General features: G+C 41.2%; 1 protein-coding gene and 1 long non-coding RNA gene across 3 annotated transcripts in view; both read left to right on the forward strand.

The window, feature by feature from the left end:
- LOC137429591 (serine/threonine-protein phosphatase 6 regulatory ankyrin repeat subunit C) overlaps positions 1 to 21045 on the forward strand; it is a 237591-nt gene extending 216546 nt beyond the window's left edge. For both annotated transcript variants that reach the window (XM_078779599.1, XM_078779598.1), the window contains exons 25-29: positions 13277 to 13359; positions 13916 to 13998; positions 15913 to 16004; positions 20435 to 20584; positions 20724 to 21045. In XM_078779599.1, the coding sequence (XP_078635725.1) occupies positions 13277 to 13359; positions 13916 to 13998; positions 15913 to 16004; positions 20435 to 20584; positions 20724 to 20881 (566 nt within the window). In that variant the 3' untranslated portion in view covers positions 20882 to 21045. The remainder of the gene's footprint in view (positions 1 to 13276; positions 13360 to 13915; positions 13999 to 15912; positions 16005 to 20434; positions 20585 to 20723) is intronic.
- Positions 21046 to 25269: 4224 nt separating this feature from the next.
- On the forward strand, positions 25270 to 26863 carry LOC137429592 (uncharacterized). The gene is made up of 3 exons (XR_010984904.2): positions 25270 to 25562; positions 25708 to 25795; positions 26116 to 26863. It is a non-coding gene; the product is annotated as an uncharacterized LOC137429592 (long non-coding RNA).
- The last annotated feature ends 261 nt before the right edge of the window (positions 26864 to 27124 follow it).

The following is a 27124-nucleotide window of genomic DNA, read 5'->3' on the forward strand; positions in this document are numbered from 1 at the left end:
CCTTAAACATAAAGACCTAATTGGTTGAACTGCTTCTGCCGTGGGTTCAGTTGCGGGTGCTATAAAGAGTATAAAAGATGCTCAAAAGGAGTCTCATAAATTACAAGCAATCAAAGAAATAAAAAAGGTAAAACTCAACTATCTTCACAAGAATGACAAAAAATCATTAAAATACTTGGGTCAGGGTTTCAACGATTTTAATACTATATACAAGTATGGAAGCGATTGATAGTATCTATGATTTGGATGATACGATTATCATTTCAAACTCCACTAAAAAGGAAGACTATTTTAAGGTAAATGCTATAACAGGAACAGACTGGAATTCAAACGGAACAAAAAGTTTTGAAATAAATAATCAACAAACTTACTTGAATCTAGCTGATAGTTTCTTGCTGTGTAAATTTAAATTCACTAAGGCTGCGAATAATACTAATGCTACACTCGTAAATGATTTCTTCTGGAAAATGTTTGATAGTGTCCGCCTGTATATTGGAACACAAGAGGTTGAAGCGGTTGATTATGTCTCTGCTACATCTGAAATGATGAAATTTACATGATATTCGTTTAGTGATAGAATGGGTAAGGGAGCTGTTGAAGGTTTTATTCCTGATATGTCAACGGGTACAAACGCAGACCCTGGTTATAGTCAAAGGAAGGCAATGTATAATGATGATACAAAAGCAGAGAATAGTTTTACCGTAGCAGTACCTCTGAAAGGTATATTTGGATTTTGTGATTATGATAAAGTTTTGTATGGTCTTAAAATTAGATTTCAACTACAAAGGAATGATAATGTAAATAGGTTGCTTTTTGGGGCCGAAAATGCTTTTGGAGACGATAATAAATTTGTTATTAATGATTTGTGTTGGTATATCAGTGAATATACTCCTAATCTTAAAACGGAAGAGATGTTAAATAGAAGACTTAACTCAAAGAAACCACTAAATGTATCATACCTGAAAAGAAGATGTCATCACGCTAAACTGGAACACACTACCGACACTTGGAATTTGGGTGTTCTTCAAGGAAAGCCACGATACCTATGGCTCATTTTTTAAAAACCAGATGGAGAGGATGGTACTGATAAGAATAATGCGCTGAGTGATAATGCTAAGGTGAAACAACTTCGGGTTTCTCTTGATGGCACATTTTATCCGCGAGATAGATTGGAAATTGATTGGGAAAAAAATGATTATGCGGAAGCCTACAAGTCTTACCAAAAGGTGTGTGAAAGCAACGGTAATAATGATCCTATTTTGGATATGGTTGCGTTTCAAAAACTTTATACGATCTACGCAATTGACCTGAGTTCTCAAAAAGAAACTATAAAGTCTAATAGAGTGGATACTTCTCTATACATTGAAAGAGGGGAGAGTGAAGAGGTTAATACATATTGTTTGCTTTTGGAAGAAACAGAATTACAGATTAATACAGATAATGGTGTTATGATTAATATCACATCGATTTTTTCTCATAAATAAATGTCGGAAAGAACCGGTATATAATAATAATAATAATAATAATAATTCATTTATTTTGTATAGCGCTTTTCAAGAAGTAGTAAGGGAAACATATGAAAATCTGTTAACTAAATTGTTACCAAAAAATTTCTTCACCAATATGTTTGTAAAGGTGTGTAATAACATGTGTTAAAATGTTGAAGGTCAACTCCCGTGGGAAACCCAGAAAAAAAGCTGTTGAATTCGGGTACCGAAAAATTATTTTCGAGAATTTTTATTTTTTTTAATCGGCCCTTAAGTAACTTATGAGGGGTCAAATAAGGGTTTTTCATGATTCTGAGTTGATTGTTAACATTTATATTTCACCACAGACACTCCTTTGTGGAAAAATAATTTCTAAATATATCTCATTTTCTACTTTGCAGGACATGGAGTCTAGCAATATGGATGAAGACGTTACTCCACCTGTGCTCAATTGCTTCATCTGTGCACGCTCGGATACACCAGCTGAAAGGATCATACAGGCAACTCCAAAGGGATACTCAACTTTATTGAAACAAGCAGAAACTGTCGAAAATGTTACTGTTGTGGAACGTATGAAGGAGGCTCAAAAGGAAGGAAAACTGAGGTACCACCAGAAGTGCAAAAATGATCTGTACAACAACTTTGTTGCAACCACCAAGAAGTCAGCTCAAGCATCAAAGGCAGAGAAAGAGTCATCAAAGTTGAAGAGAAGACGCACTACTTGTGAGTTCAGTTCATCAACTGGCTGCAGTTCTAGAAGATCACAGTCAGTTGACCTCCTGTATAAGGATGTATGCATTCTTTGCAACCAACCAGCCCAGCTCTACAAAAATAATCCAGCACAAGCTAGAAAGAAATACAGAGTGCCAGATAATTTGACTGCAGATACACTGAAGGCAAGCTTGCTGAAGACAGCACGGAGTCGCGGGGATGACTGGGGCACTGAAGTCACTGGACGCCTGGAAGGGATCAACGACTTGGTAGCAGAAGAAACACTGTACCATTTGCGATGCAAACTTATGTTTGCGAGAGGTGACAGTTTGTCCAAGACTGATGAGGAAGGAAAAAGGAAGAGAGGACAGAGGAGTATTGATGAGGAGCGAGAGGCAGTTTTTATTGAATTCTGCGAATGGTTAGACTCAGAATTAGAGCATGGGGTAATGAACATGGACCAAGTCCATGAAAAGCTGCAGGAGTTTGATCAGTCACCAGAGAAGAGCCTTTCTTATTCAAAGCATTGGCTAAAGATAAAACTTCTAGAGAAATACGAAGACACCTTGTATTTCACAACACAGGAAAGAAGGGCAGATGTACTCTGTCTCAAAGATGGCACCGACAATATTCTGCGAGAGCATCATGCTAATCTTGACCATGGAGATGAGAAGACTCAGATCATAAAGACGGCACTCAAGTTCATATCCAATGATATTGCCTTGATTGATTTAGGTCCAAAGTCATACCCCACCACACACAGTATGACTGACATCGATAGTCAGCTGACACTTGTTCCTGCAAGCCTTCAGATGTTCTTGAGACCGATTGTCAAGACAGACGAAAGAGTTTCCGTTTGGGGGCAGAATTTTATTAAGGCCTGTCGACCTCAGTCTGGAGTATTGCCACACCAAATGGGGCTTGCCATACAACTTGATCATAGATTTGGGTCAAAATGGATGCTCAACAAGTTCCACCGGCTGGGATACACTGAGTCTTACACGGAGACACAAAACTACAAATACTGCTTCCTTAATAGTAGGAGTGGAGATGATGTTCCAGATACTTCTGGCACTCTTGACACCATTGTGGAGGAAACCGATGAACAGATCAATGATGAGGTTGCGGTTGATGCTGCGCTTGAGGATCAATCAGTGATGACAGCCAAAGTGCCAGCCAGTGAAAGTGAATTGTCAAGTAATGATCAGGTGGTCTTTATGGAGGTTGGGGAAACAAACAATGCAGTCACTCAGTTTGTTGGAGACAATATAGATTTAAACATTGTCTCTATTCACGGAAACACTCCCTTTCACTCAATGGGTTGGATCGAAGTCACCTCTCCGGCACCACCTTTGCCAGATCCACAGACAACAGCAGCTTTCCCCCGGGTGAAGTTGAAGGCACTCGACAAAGCTAAGATCCTGAGAGGAACTGAAGTAAAGATTATTCCATTTACGAACAGGAAACAGATAGGAATGAACGCGATCATGTTTCTCCCCCTCGCTGAGCTTTCCTCCTCCCTGGCTCATGATCAGCCACTCCTCACTCCAGGTGACAGGTGACATCCAGTGACTATGGATGGACAATAGGTGTGCATGGGTATGAGCCAGTTCCAACACTGGACCCCACGGCTCCTGAGGAGCTATTGCAGTTCACGAGCTGTAATTGTCATGGAGATTGCAGCAACCGGCGATGCAGCTGCAAGAAGAATGGGGTCACGTGCATCTCGGCCTGTGGTGTCTGTAATGGCATTACATGCAGAAACTGCAGTCATGATGTTGTTGAGTCTGAAGAAGACATAGACAATGACTGTTGAAACTTCTGACATTGTGAATGAGAAATAACTCTTGAGTATTATATATGTATGTGAAATAAAAGCTACTTTGTGTGTAAATGTAAAAGTGAAAATATAAATGTTAACAATCAACTCAGAATCATGAAAAACCCTTATTTGACCCCTCATAAGTTACTTAAGGGCCGATTTAAAAAAAAAAAAATTCTCGAAAATAATTTTTCGGTACCCGAATTCAACAGCTTTTTTTCTGGGTTTCCCACAGGAGTTGAACTTCAACATTTTAACACATGTTATTACACACCTTTACAAACATATTGGTGAAGAAATTTTTTGGTAACAATTTAGTTAACAGATTTGTGAAATATCTCATAAAATGCCCTTACTAAAGCCCAAAGGCGCTTGTTAATGTTAATCAAATCAATCTTAATAAATTAACATCTTGTATTCAAAATCAAAAGCCTTGTATTGTTAACTAGCCGAAACCCGTGGAACATCCACGGAAGGGAGGATGTGGTGTATGGATAGAGTGTACCATTATGGATGGCATAGGGGATTTGCTTGTCCGAGTAAGAGTTCGGAAGAAAGATGAGAATGAAGAGTGCGTATATGAACAACGATCGCCGACACCGGCACAAATGCATGCTCTGGATTGTCCACTTAGTGGACGGCTTGCTTTCACCTTCGCCTGTCCAATCAGCGGACGGCTTGCTTCGCCTTCGCCCAGCAGATGCCAATACGATGGCGTCGTAAGATGGCGTCGTATCGGCAGTTAATCGGATGCTTTTGGGCCCCAACGTCGGCTAATTCAGATTTCTCGAGTATGGCTGTATGTGATAAACAAAGAGTGCGGTTTGTAGATCATAAATCCATTCGTGCTGTGGGCATCGGGTCACTGGGTGCGGCGTAAAAGGGATAACAAAGTCGAGTCCTTACGCTATTATTATATAGATGTTAATACAATTCAAAGAAAAGGAGCAGTAAGAATTGATGTTTTACTCACAAGAGAGCAAGTGAAAACACTAAATGATGCTGGTTCACTTAAAATTAAAATGACAAAACCTATGTTAAAGAAATATTCAATACAAGAGGGAGGATTTCTCCTGTTTCTAATTCCTTTATTTGCTGGTTTAAGTGCGGCGGGAGCATTGACTGGTGGTATTTCAGCAGCGGTAAAAACTGCTAATGAAAGGAAGGCACAACTAAAAGCTCAAAAAGAATTGGAAAGACATAACAAGGAGTTGGAGAAACAAATTAGTGGAAGTGGTGTAATTGTAGATTTTGCTGAAAAGCTTGAAAGCCTACCTGATAAAGCGAGATTGTTGGTTGGAGATATGCTTTCCTCTATCGCTCAAGCGGGTGTTAAACTAACTAAAAGGGGTAATGGGTTATATCTTTCTCGTAAATAAATGGATAAATGGTTTAAACAATTTGGAAAGAATACAACGTCAAATGTAGAACTTGCTAAATATTGTAAAAAACTAAAAATTGATAATGTGGTTATTTGTATGAGAGATGAATTAACAAAGTTGTCCAAGAATACAAAGAATATTATTATGAATTTAGACACACAGAATGGTTCTCATTGGGTTTGTATTCATAATAATCAGGATAAATATTTTTTGATAGTTATGGTATGCCATCACCTGTTGAAGTAATACAATTCTTACAGAATGGTGTTTAACAAACATTTCAAGTTCAAGAAATTAATTCTAAATGTTGTGGCCAATTATGTTTATATGTATTATTTCAACTCAACAATAATGAAAATTTTTATGATGTCATTTTTAATCTAATATAAATGACATGTCGGAAAAGATGGTTCTATCTTTGGAGAATCCTCTCAGGATATTGATTTATCAAATTATTATACAAAGGCACAGGCTGAACGACAAAAATATAGTATAAGTAAAAATATTAATATGAAAAATACTTATAAATTAATCAATTATCCAAACCCTACAGATGCGAATGACTTAATTAGATTCAGTGATTTATCACAATATATATCTTTAAATAAAACAGCACGTTTTGTTAAACAAGTGAAATTTACAACCATAACACCTGGTTATACTGACCATACACCTTTCCTCATTCAATTTAACTATCTGCTTACAATTGAATTTTATAAAGAAGGACATATAGTTAATATGCGAATTAATAAATGGGGGTATGATATGCCTGATTTAGGGTATAATTGGTCTTTTTCAATAAACTTAGAAGACCCACATGATTTCAATCAGTCTCGTAAAGAAGAATATTATCCGCTTGGTGAGGATAAGGATTTATGTGGAAGTACAATTAGTAAACAACAAATACATGATTTTAAGAAAAGAAAAATATATGATAGTATAGCGATGGTTAGCATGACAACAAAAAACAAAACAAAAAAACCGCCTTTAGAGGCCATTTTCCCCCGCAAAGCGGGGGTTGGCCTTTTTCGGGCACCGTGGTTGCTGTTGTTTTTGTTGGTCCCCTTTATGAAGCAATGTTTTACGGCCGGATGCCCCTCCTGCCGCCAACCTTTTTGTCGCCTTTTACGACAAACAGGGAATTACCAGTGTACTGGTACTCAATTAGCCGACCTCGGAAGGATGACAGGCTGAGTCAACCCCCCTGGCGTTAATTCAGCGATCGACCGGGATTCGAACCCAGGATCCTCGGATCCTAAGCTGGCACCCTAGCCGCTAGCCCAACACCAGGCTCATGCCAAAGAATGACATGATGGTTAGCATGACAAAGAAGGAAGGTTATGAGATAAGGATAGAAAGCCGAGGAATACAAACCGATTTGGTAGTGGGAAGATGGGGTGGTATTACCTGTCATAATATTAATCTCACATATATTTCTGATACATAAATGGCAGGAAGAAGACTACATGAGAATTATAATTTTTGTATTCAAGGATACCTACAAGAAAAGGGTGCTCGGTATTACATACCTTATGATTTGGAGCATATACATGGGAATTTTGTCATAAAAAACTGGCCTTATACTGATATTGCTAAACCCACAAATAGAGACTTGTTTAAAATATTAAATAAAAATGAACTTCTCAAAGTTATGAAATATAAAACTCTTTTAGAAATCATCAACAAATCTTATTGGTATCCTATTATGAGAAAAATAATTATAGATATAAGAATATCTCAAAATCCAGATGAGTATATGTATAATATTCTTTGGGGCTCAAACTCAAGGGTAGCAAGGGATGAGGAAGGAGTTGAAGAAGAGAAGGAGGAAAGAGAGAAAAAGGAGAAGGAGGAAAGGGAGAAAAAGGAGAAGGAGGAAAGGGAGGAGAAGGAGGAGAGGGAGGAAAGGGAGCAAAAGAGAGAGGGAGGAAAAATATAAAAAGATGGAAATCGGTGAGATTAATAAAAGATTGAAGGTATTACAGCAAATAAATCAAACTCAACGCACTGAGGAGGAAAATAAAGAAATGAAAAGTCTAATGGAAATATTATTTTCAAGAATAATAACGTCAATGTCTTCACTTTCAGGGAGGAGATTTAAACGAGAAAGTGGGGATAAAGAAGAAGAAGAAGAAGGAAAAGATTATGTGGTTGATGATGTTGGTGTTATTGACTTTAGTTAGTTTTATTTGTAAATAAATGGAGGAGAGAGTGAAGGCATTCCTTAGGATTCTTTATGTTTTAAAAATAAAGATTGAAATGTATATGTTAAAAACCAAAAAGGTTTTGATACTCTGTCGGAATTTTCCTGATAAATAAATATGAGTTATTGTCTCAAATGTAAAAAGAAAATGAAATCTAAAAATATCTCTTATGTTAAAGCTAAAAATAATAGAGTTTATCAAAAAGGAATATGTCAAGTGTGTGGCTCTAACAAGTGCCAATTCATCTCTCCTAAAAGTGGAGGAGATATACAAAGGTTTCTCTCAGGAAGTAAATTTACAACAACTGGAATTCCAGGGGAATTACACCTTCCAGGGTATTCTTTCTGTGGTCTAGGAACAAACTTGGATAAAAGATTAGATGAGGCTGACAATCCTAAACCTTGGTCTAAACCTATAAATAGGGTTGATGAAGTGTGTATGAAGCATGATATTGCTTATGGGAATACCACTACATTGGATGAAAAACATGAAGCAGACAGAGAAATGTTGTATAATTTGTCTTTGATACGAAATCCTACGTTGAGAGAGAAAGTTGATAGGTTTATTGTGAAAAAAATGATAAGTGCTAAATTGAAACTTGGTCTTGGTTATTCCCCAAAAAACTATTAAACTCCAATGATGTCATCAAGACTGAGAAGCTTTTGGCTAATGAATTACACAAACCTATAATCACAAAGTTTAAAAGAAGGAAAGTTTATTCTAAATACACCGACCACATATGGTCCGCTGATTTAATCGAACTAAATAATGATAAGGGATACAGGTATGCTTTAACCGTTATTGATTTGAGGAGTAGATTTGCCTGGGTTGTTCCTTTGAAAAACAAAAGGGGTAATACTCTTATGTTAGCTTTCAGTGGAATATTTAGTAAAAGTAAAAGAAAACCAAAGAAGTTATGGACTGACGAGGGAACAGAGTTCTATAACAAAATATTTATGAAATTTCTTAAGGGGGAGGGTATTAAATTATACAGCACCTTTAATGAAGGAAAGGCAGTTGTTATTGAGCGTTTTAATCGCACTTTAAAAGAGAAACTATATAAAAAATTCACACAGCTCGGTTCTCAACAATGGGTATATTTAATTCAGGATATTGTAGATAATTACAATAATACAGTTCATTCATCAACACAATCAAAACCATCGGAAACATTTACAAAATTAGAATATGAAAAGGAGATTAATTTGAGAAAGCCCAAGTTCAAAGTTGGTGATATTGTAAGAATATACAGATGGAAAAGCCATTTTGAGAAAGGTTATACAAAGAGATGGACTAATGAATTATTTAAAATTGTTGATGTAATGGATACAGTCCCTTGGACTTACAAATTATATGATATGAATGGGGAAGAAATCTTGGGTTCATTTTACTCACAAGAATTACAAAAAAACACAAGTAAGCAGATAATACCCTTGAAAATAATAAATAAATAAATAAAATGTAATGGGGATACGTTCTTGAGATCTGTGAACCCCAAACACAGAATCCCTCAACTTCTTTTCAGTTGGGGCTTCACTTTTGTGTGTGTACAATGGGAATATGTTCTTGAGATCTGTGAACCCCAAACACAGAATCCCTCAACTTTTCAGTTGGGGCTTCACTTTTGTGTGTGTGTACAATGGGAATATGTTCTTGAGATCTGTGAACCCCAAACACAGAATCCCTCAACTTTTCAGTTGGGGCTTAACTTTTGTGTGTACAATGGGGATACGTTCCTGAGATCTGTGAACCCCAAACACAGAATCCTTCAACTTTTCAGTTGGGGCTTAACTTTTGTGTGTGCAATGGGGATACGTTCTTGAGATCTGTGAACCCCAAACACAGAATCCCTCAACTTTTCAGTTGGGGCTTAACTTTTGTGTGTGTGTGTATGTGTGAGTGAGTCATAATAATATACAAACCCCAACCCAACCCCATCCCTCACCCAACCCCATCCCTCACCCAACCCCATCCCTCACCCAACCCCATCCCTAACCCAACCCCATCCCTGACCCAAACCCATCCCTAACCCAACCCCATCCCTAACCCAACCCATCCCTAACCCAACCCCATCCCTAACCCAACCCCATCCCTAACCCAACCCCATCCCTAACCCAACCCCATCCCTAACCCAACCCCATCCATAACCTAACCCCATCCCTAACACAACCCATCCCTAACCCAACCCCATCCCCAACCCAACCCCATCCCCAACGCAACCCCATCCCCAACCCAACCCCATCCCCAACCCAACCCCATCCCTAACCCAACCCCATCCCTAACCCAACCCCATCCCTAACCCAACCCCATCCCTAACCCAACCCATCCCTAACCCTCACATTCAAAATCCCAACCCCATCCCTAACCCAACCCCATCCCTAACCCTCACATTCAAAATCCCACTCTAACCCAAACATAATTTTTTTTTCTTGTTTTTTTTTTAAATACGTTTTTTTTTTTTCCTCTTCCTCCAATTCTGTCTTTCAAAGCTTTCAAGTTTGAAGAAGTAGAAATGGGAAGAAAGAATTTTCCAGCATTTTCTTCCTCGAACTTTCTTGATATTGCTTAAATCAAGCGTCATTAAACAAAGAACATTGTTCATTGCTTTAGAATCCAAAGAGTCTCCAAGATGGACCTCACAGGTAGAGTCTCCAAAATAAAACCAACTTTCCAAGTTCCCAAGGTATAACCACATTCCTGTTGAGCCTCCAAGATAGGTATCACAATTCCGAGTTATCAAAACAAAACCCCCATTCCGAGTCTCCAAAAATATAACCATCTTTCCAAGTCTCCAAGGTAGAACCACAATTTTCAGAAATATTGGGGGTTTCCGTGATAAGTCTCACATAGTATAACTGCGGACCATCAGGGAAAACTTCCCTTTCCCAATTTTTTAGGGTTTCTATGATGTGTCTCACATAGTATAACTGCGGACCATCAGGGAGAATTCCCGTTTCCCAATTTTTTAGGGTTTCTATGATGTGTCTCACATAGTATAACTGCGGACCATCAGGGAGATTTCCTGTTTCCCAATTTTTTGGGGTTTCTATGATGTGTCTCACATAGTATAACTGCGGAGCATCAGGGAGAACTCTCCTTTCCCAATTTTCAGAAATTTGTGGGTCTCCAATGTATGACTTGTATTCTGGCTCATCAAGGTAGAACTTGTTCAGTGGGTTTTGTTTTGATAACTCACAATAAGTATCATCATGGTAAAACTCTTTTTCAGGATTTTGTGGATCTACAAGGTATAACTCTTTGGCTGGGTCATCAAGGTAGAACTCATTCTGTGGGTCTTGGTTGTTCAAAAGATCTTCAAACAAAAAAATAACTTTATCCCAAGTTGTGTTAAAAGTAGAATTTTCATTTCGTATCTCAGATACAATTTCCTGTGGGAGAAAATAACAATGTATTAATTTAATACAATATTTTTATTTGTATAAATCAAGCTCAATGAGTATTAAAATAAACTTTGTTAACTCTTACACGAGTCTCACCTTAAAAAAAAAAAAAAAAAAAAAATTTAAATAAATAAATAAACAAACTTACCTCCATTGATAAGAGGTTCGAGTCCAGTTCATCAATCTGAAGGTTGAGCGCTACACAGGTAGTAGGACTCCAAGGGATACCAAAATTATCCCATTCCATGTCAGCACTGTAGTCCATTCTCAAGTGAAGCAGAAAGCATGTTTGAAAAAGCCTGTGTGGTCGGTGCCTTTTATAAGAAGGACAGGGTGTGTCATTTCCTGTGGAAATTCCCTCGGCATGTCTTAACTGGAAATGATGTGATGGAAATTCCCTGCAAATGATGTAATGTCTTAACTGAAAATGATACAATGGCAGAGTTTATAAAGTGGGTGGGACTTAAAGTGGGTGGGGCTTAACAAAAGTGGATGGGGTTTAACAAAAAGTGGGTGGGGCTTAGCAAAAAGTAGGCGTGGCCTAACAAAACGTGGGCGGGGCTTAGTAAAAAGTGGGCAGAGCCTACCAAAAAGTGTGTGGCACAGGCGGCGCTCAGACAAGAACATTGAGGGAGGTTTACCATTTTATCTTAGCTCAGTTAAAATATCTTGATAAAGAACCAAACTCAAACATCTTTTTTGTTAATATATTAGATGGTGATGGAAGTGGTAAGAGAATTAAATTATTTCCCACACATAAACAAATATTTGTAGGATCATTGTTTGAGTGGTCTACTAGAGATCAATGATATTAAGAGTGAAAGGTTCATAAGGATAGAAGGATCACGGGTTCATAAGGGTAAATGTTAGGAGGCCCATAAGGGAATAGGGGAGTGGTTTACTAGAGATCAATGATATTGAGAGTAAAAGGTTCGTAAAGATCAGGGTGGGAGAAATAGAGGTGTTAAGGGGAAATGAAGAAAAGTGAGGGGAGTTGGGAAATTAACATGTAAGTGAATGGAGAAATGAAGGTGTCTCAGGATCAACATTTATATCCTACTGATGTAGGATTGGGGATGGGGGGAGAGCGAAGATGGGACAGAATTGAGAGGGGGAGGCTGAGGCTTCTTCTCTTTTTAGAATTGCATGTGTGTTTACTTACAGTGAAAATTTAGTTGCGTGTGTGTGTCACTTTTGGGGGAGGGGAGGGTTGAGGATGCAGTCACCCTATGGGTAATGTGTGACTTATGTATGATACTTCAGCCGCGTTTTGGACGTTTACTTGCTTTTATATTCATTTTCTCTCCAACAGCTTGTCCGATTGACACGAAATTTTCAACCTATGAGCGACTACCCATGGAGAGTTTTTTTAAATTGATCATCGGGCATGTGTTATGGCAGCCATATTGGAAAAAAGGGAAAACTTTGGGCATATTCTCCGAAAGTGCTCAACATAAAAATTAGAAACTTGGCATATGGCAAGTCTTCCCCATGTTGAATAAATGTTGAAATTAAATGTGGTATGCCAGCCATAATTGGATGCATCAAAATCCTTATCCGATCAACATGAAAATTATTGAGGGTGATGTGCCGATAAATTGGTAGAGATAATTAAATTGATGACATCATCGGTCACGTGGTTTGGCAGCCATTTTGGATTGAAAATAAAAACCTTTAAAAATCCCCCCGCCCAGAAGAGCGTACTCGATCAACGCAGAACTTCATACACATGATCAACTAGCAAGGGTGTGAATATAATTTGATAATTTAAACATCATTCGTCACATGGTCTGGCAGCTATATCTTTTTGAACCTTTTAAAAATTATTATTTTAATTTTTTAAATCCCATTCTGAATTCAGTTTTATAAAGAGGGCATCATGGGACATGTGTGCAATTAAAGCGGGTGGCTTGGGCTCTGGCCATAACTGCCCACAGTCATATTGCGTGCTTCTAGTTGTTATTATTTATAGTCTCAGATAAATAAAACAGCTTTGACTATTTGAATTATTTACCTTGTATTTTATAGATAAATATAACATTTATATTTATTTTTTTACAGCAGGCTAACCATTACCAACCTACATTTTACAATTGTTATTGGCTAATACTATGCAAAAAGTATCCATTAATACATACCAATCAAGTTTGTCTTCAATGTAAGTTGTGCACCTTCCCTCAAACTTTATTCTAAGTTAATCCAATGCTTCTTTAAAAAGCTTTGTCAGATTGAATACTTTCACTGCATCATTTGTGCTGGTTATCCGCAGAGCTGTTGCTTCACACCGCCAAAGCCAACACGACGTTGCAGGACAAGAAGCGGAACATGGCCATGCACCTTGCCTGTAGCAATGTACGTGCGCCATCATTGCACATCTGCACCTCCAAGTGTCCTCTTCCTGCAGGATATCTCTGCTCACAGACAAAGTCAATTTTAGCATTCTTTATTGTCGTATGACTTTCTAGCTATATGGCTGCCTCGCAACCAACCGCTCGTCGTAGTGGCCCTTTATTGGTGAACTTTTTGATGACGGTATCGTGCCCGATTGTGGCCGATGATGGGCCAAGCTCTTCCAGCCATTTGGATCGCCTTATCCTTGGCATTTAGATATGTCAGCACAGCAAATTGAATTTGCTATCAATACTTATCGCTGCATCTGAGATTCTTAACACAAAGTTGTAGCAGGGTACTAAACCTTTTTCCCCCTGGACTCTTTATTAATCCACTAAAATGAACCGTTCCCACTCCCCCCCCCCCCCCACCTCCTCTCCCCCCCCCCCCCCACCCCCAACCCCCTCCACTCTTTCCTACACCCTTGCAATACTGTAGTTAATTTGTCTGGTCACTGTCACTAACAACCATTAAAGGAGTTCTTCTGATCTTTGTCTCGGTCTCTCTTGTTTTGCAGAGCCATGAGTCTTGTGCCTTGGTCATCCTGCAGAAGCTTGATGACCTGAACCTGATAAATGCCACAAACTCCTCTCTGCAGACGTAGGTCTATTCACTCGGGTAATGTTATTGTTTTAAGATGTGAGATCTCACGTTTTGAGGGAATCGAGTTCCTTGTGAGAAACCTCATGTTGATGCTTTCTCCACAGCCTTTTCAGTGAAAACCTTGAATCACATTGACCTTTTGGATTTTTTTTCTGTTCCAAGGAATCAAAACTGATGGTAAAGCAGGTTGTTGTAGGGTGCACAGTGATTTTGTTTCCGTGGTTGGTGAAGGTGTTTAAAATATAGACATTGACACAAGTTCTAAAAATTAAAACAAGACGCATTCGCACGTTAAAATGAAATATTTAATAAAACCGCCAGTATTTATAGAATGAAAATTATTTTTACCCTCTCACCATGGTTGTGCAATCACATGTGGATCACACTGGATGAAGGGTGATCATATTATTGGGTTCTGTATCATGTGTAATTGAGGGAATTGACGACGAGGACTTTCAGGAAAGAAAACGTACTTTGAAGGAGATGGATTTGAGGTGGATTAACAGGGGTAGAAAAGATCAAGGATTTGGAGGGGGAAGATATGAGATGATGGTGAACAGCTGTTTTAAATACCTGAGGGGGGAGGAGAGGGATTGAAGAGAGTGTGGAAGTTTGTTCCAGAAGATCATGGCAGATAGGGGAACCCCAGAGGGGGGAAACTGTTCCCTCATTCCATTCCATTCCTCATTCCATTGAGCTGCGGATGAAAGCCTTGTATGTGGTTAGGAGCTCAGGTGTGCCAAGGAAGGACTTCGCACGACGGACGATGCCCAGACGGCGACTGGCTTTGGAGGCCAGATTGTAAATGTGGTTTTCCCAGGAAAGATCATGGCAGATATTGAGACCCAAAAGCTTGAGTGACAGAACTACTTCAAGAGGATTGTTCAGAAAGTATATGGGAGGGTTGTCCAGACCCTCCCATCTTCATCGTCTTTTCGGAGAGACAAAGTTAGTGTGAGATTTGTACGGATTGAAAGACGTGTTGACCAATTTTGTGATATTGTCGAGGTCTGCAGAGAGTGAAGAGGCCGCTGCCTGCCGATCTGAGGGTTGAGATATGGAGGGGCAGAGAGTGGAGTCATCAGCAAAAAGATAGAGGATTTTCCAGAGTTGGAGAGATCAATAATGAAGACCAGAAAAAGCACAGGGCCCAGAACACTGCCTTGGGGAACTCCAGCCTGAACAGGAAGGGGAGAAGAGAGAATTCCATTCAGGGCCACACGTTGACTGTGACCAGAAAGGAAGTCTGCAAGAAATGCAGAAGATTGAAGAAGAATTGAAGAAATTGAAATTTTGAAATTGAAGATTGAAATTGAAGAACAGGATGATGATTTACTGATATTTAGGTGGTAGTTTAAGGATTTTAATGCATAATTTTTGCTGCCTATTTTACTTTTGACTACCATACTACACCTGTGTTGTGTCAAATTATTGTGGAGGGAGTGGGTTGATACATACCAGCTGTGGAAAATCGGGTGTTCCCTTGGGACTTTAGGAGGATTCAACTGAAGCACAGTAAACACTTCATATTGAATCCTGTGTAGACAGGTGTTCAGCTGTACAGGATTCAACGTGTGTGTGTGTGTGTGTGTGTGTGTGTGTGTGTGTGTGTGTGTGTGTGTGTGTGTGTGTGTGTGTGTGTGTGTGTGTGTGTGTGTGTGTGTGTGTGTGTGTGTGTGTTGTTTTTGGACCATTGTATATCGTAAGTACCGTAGTATTTCCACCATTTATTACTTTCTGGTTAAACCTTGTGCTGATTTTCTTTTGCCAGTTAACCTTTTATACGAGAGGTTGTTTTCTGTCAAGCTTCTACACTTTGAATATATGGTTTGTTCTACGAGGGAATCTTGTCAGCATTCCCAAAGTGGTGCACTCACCAACTATGCTGGCTCGGTGTGGATTACCGTGCAGACCACTCCACCTGGCGGCACGTGGCGGCATGGTGATGCTGGTGCGTGAACTCCTGGCGAAAGGAGCAAGTATTTTGGCTGTCGACCAGAATGGTGAGTGAAAGCTTCTGCAATGCAAGACGTTGCCTGTGGTGCTTCAGGTTGATAGAGTCCATGCAATGTTGAACAAAATGATTATTTTTTATTGTTTTACCTCTGGTTCACTCGCCTTTGGGGTGGTGATAACCATTGACGACTTTTGGATAAATTTGATTTTGTGACAGCAGTTTTGATGTTTGACTTGATGAAAAGGGTTAATATCGATCCATCAGCATGACTTATTGAAAGGGTTGAACTCGTCTCCAATTTGATGGACGATCATTGCATGCAAGTTCTGCGCTAAACAATCTTACAGAACTGGGATTATATATACTAGGACGTGCCCGTACGTGGGTGCCCGTTCCTTGCCAAAAAAAAAAAAAAAATGTCTTCGCCCATGCATGCATGGGCGTGCCCATGGGCCCATGGGCGTGCCCGTAAGTGCGTGATGTGACCGTACAATGAATGTATCGTCCCGACGCCGCAGCTCGGATGGCGCTGCAGTTAATCGGGCCTGTATCGGCAGAGTTATTATAAACGTGTACGACAATCGATCGTACCTTACAGCGTCTGCTCGCCACGTTCAGCATCAGTACGTCGTCACTATGACTATCCGTAAGTCCGGAAGTGACGTCCTCATTTGACTGTCCGGAAGGTCGCATATCGCAGTTACGATGAATCGCAAATTAGTTTTAATTAGTTTTAAAACATAGTTTAACGCCAACATAGCGCCAACATAGTTTGCCAACGTGAAATAAATTCTGGCAGGTTGGTGGTCTTTCCGTCTTCTACCGACTCCTCTCTGGCCTTGCTCCCCCAGCTCTCTGTGCTCTGTCCCCCCAATATTCCTTCAGGTCGCACAAGATCTGCCTGCAACCCTCTTATGGTTAAACTGCCAAAATCAAGACTCTCTGCTCACCTTCACTCCTTCATTCCTCTTTTCTCCCGCCTCTGGAACAAACTCCCTCACTCTCTTCAATCCCACTCCACCCTCCAGGTCTTTAAAACAGCTGTTCACCACCATCTCTTATCTTCCCCCATCCAAAACCTTGATCTTTTCTACCCCCGCTAATTTCACCCCAATTCCACTTTTTTGAAATACCAACTTCTGTCCTGGAAGTCCTTGGTGTCCTTGTGTTTTATACCTCTCCCACCCCCCCCCCCCTTCCCACGCCTCCTCCCCCCAAACCCTCTCCCTCCCACACATCTCCCTGCTCTCAAATGTGTTTGTGTGCTTCCCCTTCTCTCCCCATCTTGTCTTCCGCTCCCTCTTTTTATATATTTTGTTTGTCTGGTTGATTTGTTTGTGAAGTAAATGTTAGCTCTTTCACGAGCCTCGATTCAGTATACAAAAAAAAAAAAAAAAAAAAAAAAAAAAAAATGAATACGCTCTCAAATGTGCCGTCCGAGGCAGAGTCTGTTCGCCACGTTCGGCACACGTGATAGCTCGCTGCTCTCTGATTGGTTGAATCGTTTTTTGGACATAGCTCGGTAACTACTTCTCCGATTAATATGAAACCTTGAAAAGGCACATCCTCAGGTCCCCAGCAATATACCTGGCAAGTTTCAGGTATATCGGACCCGTGGTTGTCGAGAAACAGCGGTCACAGACAAACAAACACAGACACACACACAGACACACACACAGAGATTACTGGAATTATAGATAGACTAGGACGTGCCCGTACGTGGGTGCCCATTCCTTGCCAAAAAAAAAAAAAAAAATGTCTTCGCCCATGCATGCATGGGCGTGCCCATGGGCCCATGGGCGTGCCCGTAAGTGCGTGATGTGACCGTACAATGAATGTATCGTCCCGACGCCGCAGCTCGGATGGCGCTGCAGTTAATCGGGCCTGTATCGGCAGAGTTATTATAAACGTGTACTACAATCGATCGTACCTTACAACAATCAACACAGATTGCAACGTCAAATAAATGAATACGCTCTCAAATGTGCCGTCCGAGGCAGCGTCTGCTCGCCACGTTCAGCATCAGTACGTCGTCACTATGACTATCCGTAAGTCCGGAAGTGACGTCCTCATTTGACTGTCCGGAAGGTCGCATATCGCAGTTACGATGAATCGCAAATTAGTTTTAAAACATAGTTTAACGCCAACATAGCGCCAACATAGTTTGCCAACGTGAAATAAATGAATACGCTCTCAAATGTGCCGTCCGAGGCAGAGTCTGTTCCCCACGTTCGGCACACGTGATAGCTCGCTGCTCTCTGATTGGTTGAATCGTTTTTTGGACATAGCTCGGTAACTACTTCTCCGATTAATATGAAACCTTGAAAAGGCACATCCTCGGGTCCCCAGCAATATACCTGGCAAGTTTAAAGTATATCGGACCCGTGGTTGTCGAGAAACAGCGGTCACAGACAAACAAACACACAGACACACACACAGACACACACACAGAGATTACTGGAATTATAGATAGATGAGGCCATTATACAAGCACTTCTCACAGATAAGAATGAATATAATGTCAAAGAATCTCACCAATGGTCGTCCTTATGTTATTAAAGTGGATTGATATGGTTGGTGGTGGTGCAGCAGTTGCTGGAAGGGTAGGGCAGAAGAAGTATGGGATGGCTGGTTGATTTTACCAAAAAACAGTTGTTGGTGAGTTTCCTGGATCATCGTGTGGACTGAGGAAGTGATGCTGTCATGCCTAGGATATGAAAATAACCTATTCATGGAAAAAAGAAAAGTAAACTGAATACATTAGCCTCAAAAGAACTCCCTGCCCCCCCCCCCCCCCCCCCCTCTGTAATACAAAAAAAAACATTAAATAAATAACATGGAGCTGTTCCATTGTCAATACTCTTGATTTCAGGTACATTCTACCTGTTGCAAAGTAAATAATTGCTTTTTTTTTTGTTTGTTTTTTTGTATGCGGAGTCGAGGCTCGTGTAAGAGCTAATACATTACACACGAGAACAGGCACAGACCCAGAAAACATACGATAAATAAAGGGAGCAGGAGACAAGAGGGGGAGTGAGAGGAAAACATACAAGCACAACGACAGTAGAGAACAGGGATGTCGGTAGATCTGTGGAAGAGAGAGGGGTACAGTACATGTTATAAAACAAATTGACACGACTAGGAATTTCAGTAATGAATTCTGAGATTGAAAAAAGGTGGATTTGGGGTGTTCTAACGGGGGTAGAAAAGATCAAGGTTTTGAATGGGGGAAGATAAGAAATGGTGGTGAACAGATGTTTTGAAGACCTGGATCTTGTGTGTCCTGGTGGTTGCTGGCAGATCTTGTGCATCCTCAAGGAATATTTGGGGGACAGAGCACAGAGAGAGCTGGGGGAGCAGGCCGGAGAGGCGTCGGTAGAGGACAGAAAGACCACCAACCTGCCTGCAGTGAGAGAGTGAAAGATCCTCAGAATCAGCTTCATCGCAGGAGATTCCAATGATTCTGAATGCTTTGGTTTCAACAGCATGAAGCCGAGCTAGGTGTGAGGCAGGAGCACCAGCCCAGAGGAGAGAGCAGTATTCCATTGAACTGCGGATGAAAGCTTTGTATGTGGTGAGGAGCTCAGAAGTGCCCAGAAAGGACTTTGCATGACGGAGGATGCCCAGACGGCGACTGGCTTTGGAGACCAGTTTGGAAATGTGGTTTTCCCAGGAAAGATCATGGCAGATAGTGAGACCCAAAAGCTTGAGTGACAGAACTTCTTCAAGATGATTGTTGAGAAAGTCGATGGAGGGGTTTTCCAGACGGTCTTTTCGGAGAGACAAAGTGAGAGTGTGAGATTTGTCAGCATTGAAAGACATGTTCCACTTGTTTGACCAGTTTGTGATTTTGTCCAGGTCTGCAGAGAGTGAAGAGGCTGTAGAGGCCGAGATCAAGCCATTGGAGAAGAGGAAAGATTTAATATCAGAAATGATAAATAGAATATGCTTGATAAATAGTAGTCTTTTTGAGGCAATTTCACCATTTTCGGTTCCTTTCCATTTGTGCCATTGGATGCACTTCCAGACAGGATATTATACACATAAAACACTTGATTTTGTCCTTTATATCCGATAGCACTTCCGTTCCATGTCAGACTTCCATGATGCCGTGCACGTGTTACTTGCACAGTAATAGCTGAATGGTAAATCATTCATCTCCTCCTCCACCCTCTCCCCTCTCCCCTCTCCCCTAGCCCCTCTATCCTGACTCCTATCACCTCCGATCATCCTTTCTGCTGTTGTTTCCCTCTCCTTTCCCACTCCCCGTGCACTGTTACTCCCACCCTATCATCATCTCTACCCACACCATCCCCCTTTCACATGGAGTCTGTAATTTTGCTGTAGACTTGCACTTCATTTTACATTCCTCCATTAATACATATCCTCTTCGCTTGACTTTTATCGTGATGACCATGGGAGATACACTCTAAAACCTGTTGCACCAGGTTGTCTGACGTTGTTCTGTATCTACAGGACATACTCCGGTGCTGTCCTGTGCACCCACCAATGCTGTGGCGGAATGCTTGGCACTTCTGCTCTCGGCAATGCAACCTCTCAACTCGAGCACACCCCGTTTACCATTGATTTCTGCCATTCCCCCCAGTGCCCCGTCTAATGCTGAAGGTATGGCCACGTGCCCTCTTCATATCCGCCGATCTCTTACCTTTTCCTCATGAACACCTGGCTCATTTTATGTGCATACATTGCAGTGTAGAAGTCACAACACCTAAAACAGTTTCGTTCCGCCCTCCTTTCCCTCCAGCAATCGTTGACCAACATATTTCTAGCAACCCAAGCAACGGAACTCTGCCACACTGCAACAGCCTCGATTACAAGGACGGTTCGACCCATATTGAAATACTCAATGCAAATAGCCGCTGGGGCGATCGCCTGGTCGACTCGGACTTTGAGACCTACTGACGGAGCGATCCAAGGAACGCATGGACGAATGGTTGAATAGACTGATGTTATCGATTCCCGGGCATAAACTTCTCGACACAGCAGGCCAATTTGACTCGCGTGCTCATCTCCACTGTGGCTGTGCAAACTACATTTATATCATATAAAGGAAGTTTGTGCAGAAAGGCTTCTCAAAATTATTTATATAAATGGTCTGTGACGATGGTTTATTTTTATTTTTAATCTCCAGGCAGTTTTTTTTTTTTTGGACTGCCAGCAAGACCTTTCCCTATATCCAGCAGTCAATTAGAATATTTTTTGTGACGCTGCTATAGCATTAACTGTGGGCATCCTTGAATAAACTGTAAAGTAGTTGTCTTTTTAAGAGCCAGACAAATAGAAAGTCATTGGGGAGGAGGTAGAGAGTGGTGAAATCTTTGGTAAGTTTTAACACTTGACCCACCTGTCTTCCTCCTCCCCTATCATATTCTTCCTCCTCTCTCTCTCTCTCTCTTTGTGTGTCTGTCTCTTTGTGTCCTGTCTGTGTCTATTTGGGTCTGCCTGTGTCTCTCTCTCTGTCTCTCTCTCTCTCTCTCTCTCTCCCTCTCTCCCTCCCTCCCTCCCCCCTCTCTCTCTCCCTCTCTCTCCTTCTCTCTCCCTCTCTCTCTCTCTGCTTTTCACTCTCTCTGCTTTTCTCTCTCTCTGCTTTTCTCTCTCTCTGCTTTTCTCTCTCTCTGCTTTTCTCTCTCTCTGCTTTTCTCTCTCTCTGCTTTTCTCTCTCTCTCTCTGCTTTTCTCACTCTGTCTCTCTCCCACTCTCTCTGCTTTTCTCTCTCTGTCTCTCTCCCACTCTCTCTGCTTTTCTCTCTCTGTCTCTCTCCCACTCTCTCTGCTTTTCTCTCTCTGTCTCTCTCTCACACTCTCTGCTTTTCTCTCTCTGTCTCTCTCCCACTCTCTCTCATTCCATAATCGAACCTCCTCGTTTTTGTTTACGTTTATCCGCATTCGGCGGCTGGCCTATGTAGGGAACCCTTGCATGGCATTCGAACAGCAGTTTTCATTGAACCTTTCGTGGAAGGTGAGAGGCAGAATAGTGTGTGGTAGCAAAACATTTTTGGTGGTTGTCTGTTTGCAAGGCCGTTGAAGCCTGTGTGTAGTGTCCGTCCTGCATGCAAATTTGAATCCTTTGGGCTTCCCGCACACTTGCGAAACAACAACCACAAATAGCACTCAGACTTTTATGGCAACAATAGAACTTCATGAGTTTTCTTCTTGTTTTTTCTCACTAGACTCTGGTGTTGCGTGTTTCCTTTACAGTGAGCTTGTGTGTTCCGTGGGCCGTCTCCTCATCCCTTGTGAATGTATCCGCAATCTGCTTTCCAAGCACTTAATTCGCTCTCCTCTTGGCGTATGTAGGGGAGCATAAAGGTGCACAGCCCAAAAGTCTTAGAGGGAGAGGAAAGAGATTTAAAAAAATAAGAAGAAGAAAAACGTTATATATATGAGATGTGTATATAAATTAGGGATTTAAACATGAATTCATTCAACTGTGTAACTTAGCGGGGGAGCATGGTATTAGCAGTTCAGCACAAAGTTGTTAGGGTTAAGGAACCAAGCAGTTTTGCACTTAAACATCCTTCAAATACGCCTTGAGAATCAGGACTGAGACTCACCGAAGCCATTAAATGGTGACAGCTCATGGAGGGTGCACGGCAGGTTTCCAAGGCCCGATGTTGTGGTGGTCATGAGAGGGAGCTTGAGTAATTAAGTGAGGGTGTTGCATAAGGTTTAGGATATGAGGTGGAGAGGAATTCTGAGGAGAATGTAACTGGTTGGCTTTGATTGATGATGGGGTTGAAGTTGGAGGATACATAGTAACGTGAGCTGTCTCCGAGGGTATCCAACTGTAGGGTGCTGCGCCTTTCACAACATCCAGGCTCGATAACTTCCTCAGAAGCACATGGGGTCACATTAGGGGGGCCTCAGGCTGGCCGCCGCGAGTTGCTTGAAAGCCAAGTCCAGCCTTACCCGTTGAACCATTCCACTTGATGCTGTGCTCACTTCCCTCTTTTTATTTTAATTTATTTTGTTGTTTTATTTTGTTCTTTCCGCGCAAGACCCTGGCAGGGCGGGTTCTAGCGGCCTGACCAGCCCTCCGCTTGATGCCAAATATTGTTGAGAAGCCATCGGAGGTGGGATTTGTTGTCATATAAACGCCTGTGTGATGCTACAACCTATTTTGGCTGTATTTTCGTAAGGGAGGGTGATGGCCATGGGGTAACGTTGGGTAAGGGTACTGTTTGGCCACTGTTGTCCTTCGCAACCTCCAAATCAGATTTTCCTTTCGCGACTTGCTTCTCTAAGCAATGTTACAATGTTTTGTTGCACAATATTGCATTATTCGCATGTATTTTGATCCAACCACTAGTCCACTTTTTTCTTTTTTGGTGATTGATTCTTCTGATGTTCGTTGTTAATAACCTTTAATGGGGGAGCATCCGGCACCCACAGCGTCAAAATGGCGGCGTGTACAGGTTTTGTGCCTTTTGAATGGCACCTTTCATAGCAACCAGTGAACTGTTCTTGCTCCAAGGGCTTTATTATTATTAAAAAGAATCGAGTCGTCGCTTTATTTAATTTGCTTATTATTGTTATTATTATTTTTTCTTTGGCAACTGGATCATCTCGAACGCGTTTGCGGTCTTCGACAGGCCTTAATTATATCGGTGTAATAAGGCGATGAGTAAGTAAATTGTGGAAAGCATCGAGAGCGATGTTTTACTGGATTACGATGTATCTATGAAGCTTGTATCGAAGTATTTTGTGCATAGCCAATCTGTACCATTAATTGTGCTGCAGCTTTGAGAAGATGTTCCGTAGCGAGCTTAGTCGAATGAGTGCCGTGAAGCGAGAGAGTGAATTGTTTATGAAAAACAACCAGACTACACTCTTTTTAACACTGCACTGCTCCTCCTCTTCAATTCAGGTCATTCTGTGTTGGCAATCTGTATATTTGTTTTGAGGCTTAGTTGTGGTAACTGGATCCTTTTTATTATTCATGTTTTGTGTTTCTTATTTTGATCCAAAGAACAATTTTTGACTGTTTATGTAACAGCCTAGCAATAAGTATTAGCTTTTCTTTCAGTAGACGAGCGATGCGTCGTACCAGACGCACGCACGATGCGCGACTCCTCCTTGGAGTTTCGTTCACAATTGGGGGTGGGGGTTGTGGAATTGGGGGTGTGGAGGGGTCTTGAGAAACGAGCATTTTAACTTGATTGGTGTTTTAATCTTTGCTTGAAGCTGCTCTGATAGTGTCTCCAGAAAAGGGAGTTGTACTTCACAGCAGTGCACCGTAGATCGTTTGGTTTGAAAGCGAGAAATCTCTAAAAGTTATTGTTTTATTTTTGTTTCATTAGCGATCCGTGCAGTCGTCTGTTTAAAACCTGTGCCTGAAAAGCTTTCTGCATCCTTTGGACATAAAGACCTCCAATACGTTTTCAGATTTCATGTTTGTTCTTGTCATCCAAATTCATTCGGTCCATTCTAAAGCAACGAGTGTGATCTTCAGAAGCCTTTTGTCGTAGAATGCTGAGAGTTGCAGTTCTTTTGATTTCGCAAACTCCATGTTGAAAGATTTTTGATCATGAGAACCCTGTGGGAATTTATTATTTTATTTGGTAATTGCTTTTGTTTGTGGGAGGTGTGGGGGCGGTTGTTTGTGGGAAGTCTCATCCTCATATCAGAAACACTGGTTTAAGTGCCCATTTAGTTGTGATTAGTTGAAGAATATACAACAGGCTATGAATTTGTTTTCCTGATGGAAAGAGCACTTTCACCCTGACTTTTATTGAAATGAAATCGACCCCTGACCCCGTCCTTTGCTTCACGCTCCACATGGCCATGTGCCTTGCTGCTCGGATCTGAGGTCATCATCGTGATTCGATGAAGTGTCGTTATCGGCAGCATGGTACACATGCTCGTTCATTGTGAGATCATCATGACAGGTACCGATTCCTCGTTTTCAATCAGTTTCTTATGAACGTAATTGCCGAGCTACCTGCAAATATGTTATCATTTGCTTTCAAAGTAGCTTCCAAATTATTTTTTGCATTTCACCAAATACACTCATAAATGTATTGGGTGCGTTTGAGGTGGGGAGGTGGGTGGGAGGGGTGGGGGCATTGTTTGTTGCGTTAATCTGAGAACTTGTCCTGCAGGTGTGATTGGGTATGAAACGATGTTGTTGCAGTAACTGGAATGAGTGAACTGCCTTTTGTCTGTATTTTGCACATCACTAGGATTCAATAAAATGTAGCTGTGCAGTTACTGCCTCTTCCATGATCCAGGTGGAATGATGTCAATCGTTACTTTCAAGGTTTTGATTTACAGTCATAAATTGCCTCCATTACACCAAACCACACCAGCTACCAATTACTGTATGCAGGTAATCACGTAACCTTAGTAACAATGTAAATAAACCTTACCCTCACTCTAATAACGATGCCTTGTTTTTTCTTCTCTACAAAGTTGAGACTCATGGAGGAGCAAGGAGATGGAGGGTATCAGCTGACAGAAGTGCAGCGAGGCAACTCTTGGACACAATGAGCGTCTGCAAAACAGGGATGATTGAGGATAGCAGGAATCTGCAAGTAAAGAGGATGCGTTGGGAAGGGTCAATTCGGGGTGAAAGTGATTGTGGGGTAAGGATGGGGGATGACACGAGGTGGTGGTGCACTGCCTGCTTTGAAACCCTGGAAGGAAGAGTGAGGGAGAGTCACACAAAAAGGAGGGTAAAAAGGAACAAAGGGGTGGGAGTGTGCAGTAAGGGTCTGTTTGTTTTCACAGTTTCAAATCAACTTGATTGTCTTGCTGATGAATGACCAAGGGCATTACCTGACTCTAATCTGCGCTGCTGATCCTTGAGAGTCTACAGGTGAACATAATGACGAGACTTTGAATGGAGTTGATGAGGTTGGTAACTGCTAGGCATTTGTAATTGCATTCACCTTTGTTCTGTTAGGTTTTGGTGGGTGTGTTGCTGCACTTGGCTTTACTTTGTAAAGTGATTTGGCTTTTCGAAGCGATGCTTCTCCACTAAATGTTGCTAAAGGGTGGCTGCTCACATCACATCACAAACATCACATCACAAACACATCACATCACATCACAAAATGGATCCGACTGCTGGGCAGGAGCCATTGAACTTTGGGGGGAAATCTTAAGTTATTGAATCTGTGTCTTGTCATCATATAGATCAAGTTGCTGAGGATGAGGAGACTCGGATCGATTCGGTTTGCTGAACTTCTGCTTCATTGGCCAAAACCATGTCCTTGTGAAATGTTGTTTCTTTTATTTATTACCTCCGCCACCAAAGGTGGATGGAGGTTATGTTTTCACCCCTGTCTGTCTGTTTGTCCGTTTGTGAACAAAATATCTCAAAATGCTGTGGACGGATTCGGTCAAAATTTGGCAGAGATGTAGCTTATGTGACAAGGACGAAATGATTAGTTTTTGGTGAAGATTCGGATTCGGCTACGAGAATGTTTAAGTGATTCTTCACCATTGGGGAGATCTGGCCAAAAAGGATACATAGCAGGATATCTCGAGAAGTTGTGGACGGATTTGGACGAAACTTGGTGGACCGGTTCGATGTCTGACAAGGATGATTCGATTCAATTTTGGTGAAGATCTGAATATGGATTCGGATATGAGAATTATTTAATTTTTGAAGTGATTCTTCACCAATGAGAGATAGGGCTAAAACCAACATATAGCAGGATATCTCAAAAAGTTATGGACGGATTTGGAAGAAACCTGGTGGACAGATTGTGTGTGTGACAAGGAATAATCGATTCGATTTTGGTGAAGATCCGGATCCGACTAGTAGAATTTTTGAAGTGATTCTTCACCATTGAGTGATCGGGCTAAAACCGATATATAGCAGGATATCTCAAAAAGTTATGGACGGATGATTTTGATTAAATGTGATTCTGTATTATGATTTTCTGGTCTACTCTGGGATTTTTTTTTTTTTTTTTTTGTATACTGAATCGAGGCTCATGAAAGAGCTGACATTTACTTCACAAACAAATCAACCAGACAAACAAAATATATAAAAAGAGGGAGCGGAAGACAAGAGAAGGGGAAGCACACAAACACTTGAGAGCACACAACATTTAAGAGCAGGGAGATGTGTGGGAGGGAGAGGGCTTGAGGGTAAGGGGGTGGGAAGGGGGGGGGGGGGGTGAGGGAGAAGTATAAA

The sequence above is a fragment of the Myxine glutinosa genome, chromosome 6, assembly GCF_964187855.1.
Source record: "Myxine glutinosa chromosome 6, kmMyxGlut1.1, whole genome shotgun sequence".
Lineage (NCBI taxonomy): Eukaryota > Metazoa > Chordata > Myxini > Myxiniformes > Myxinidae > Myxine > Myxine glutinosa.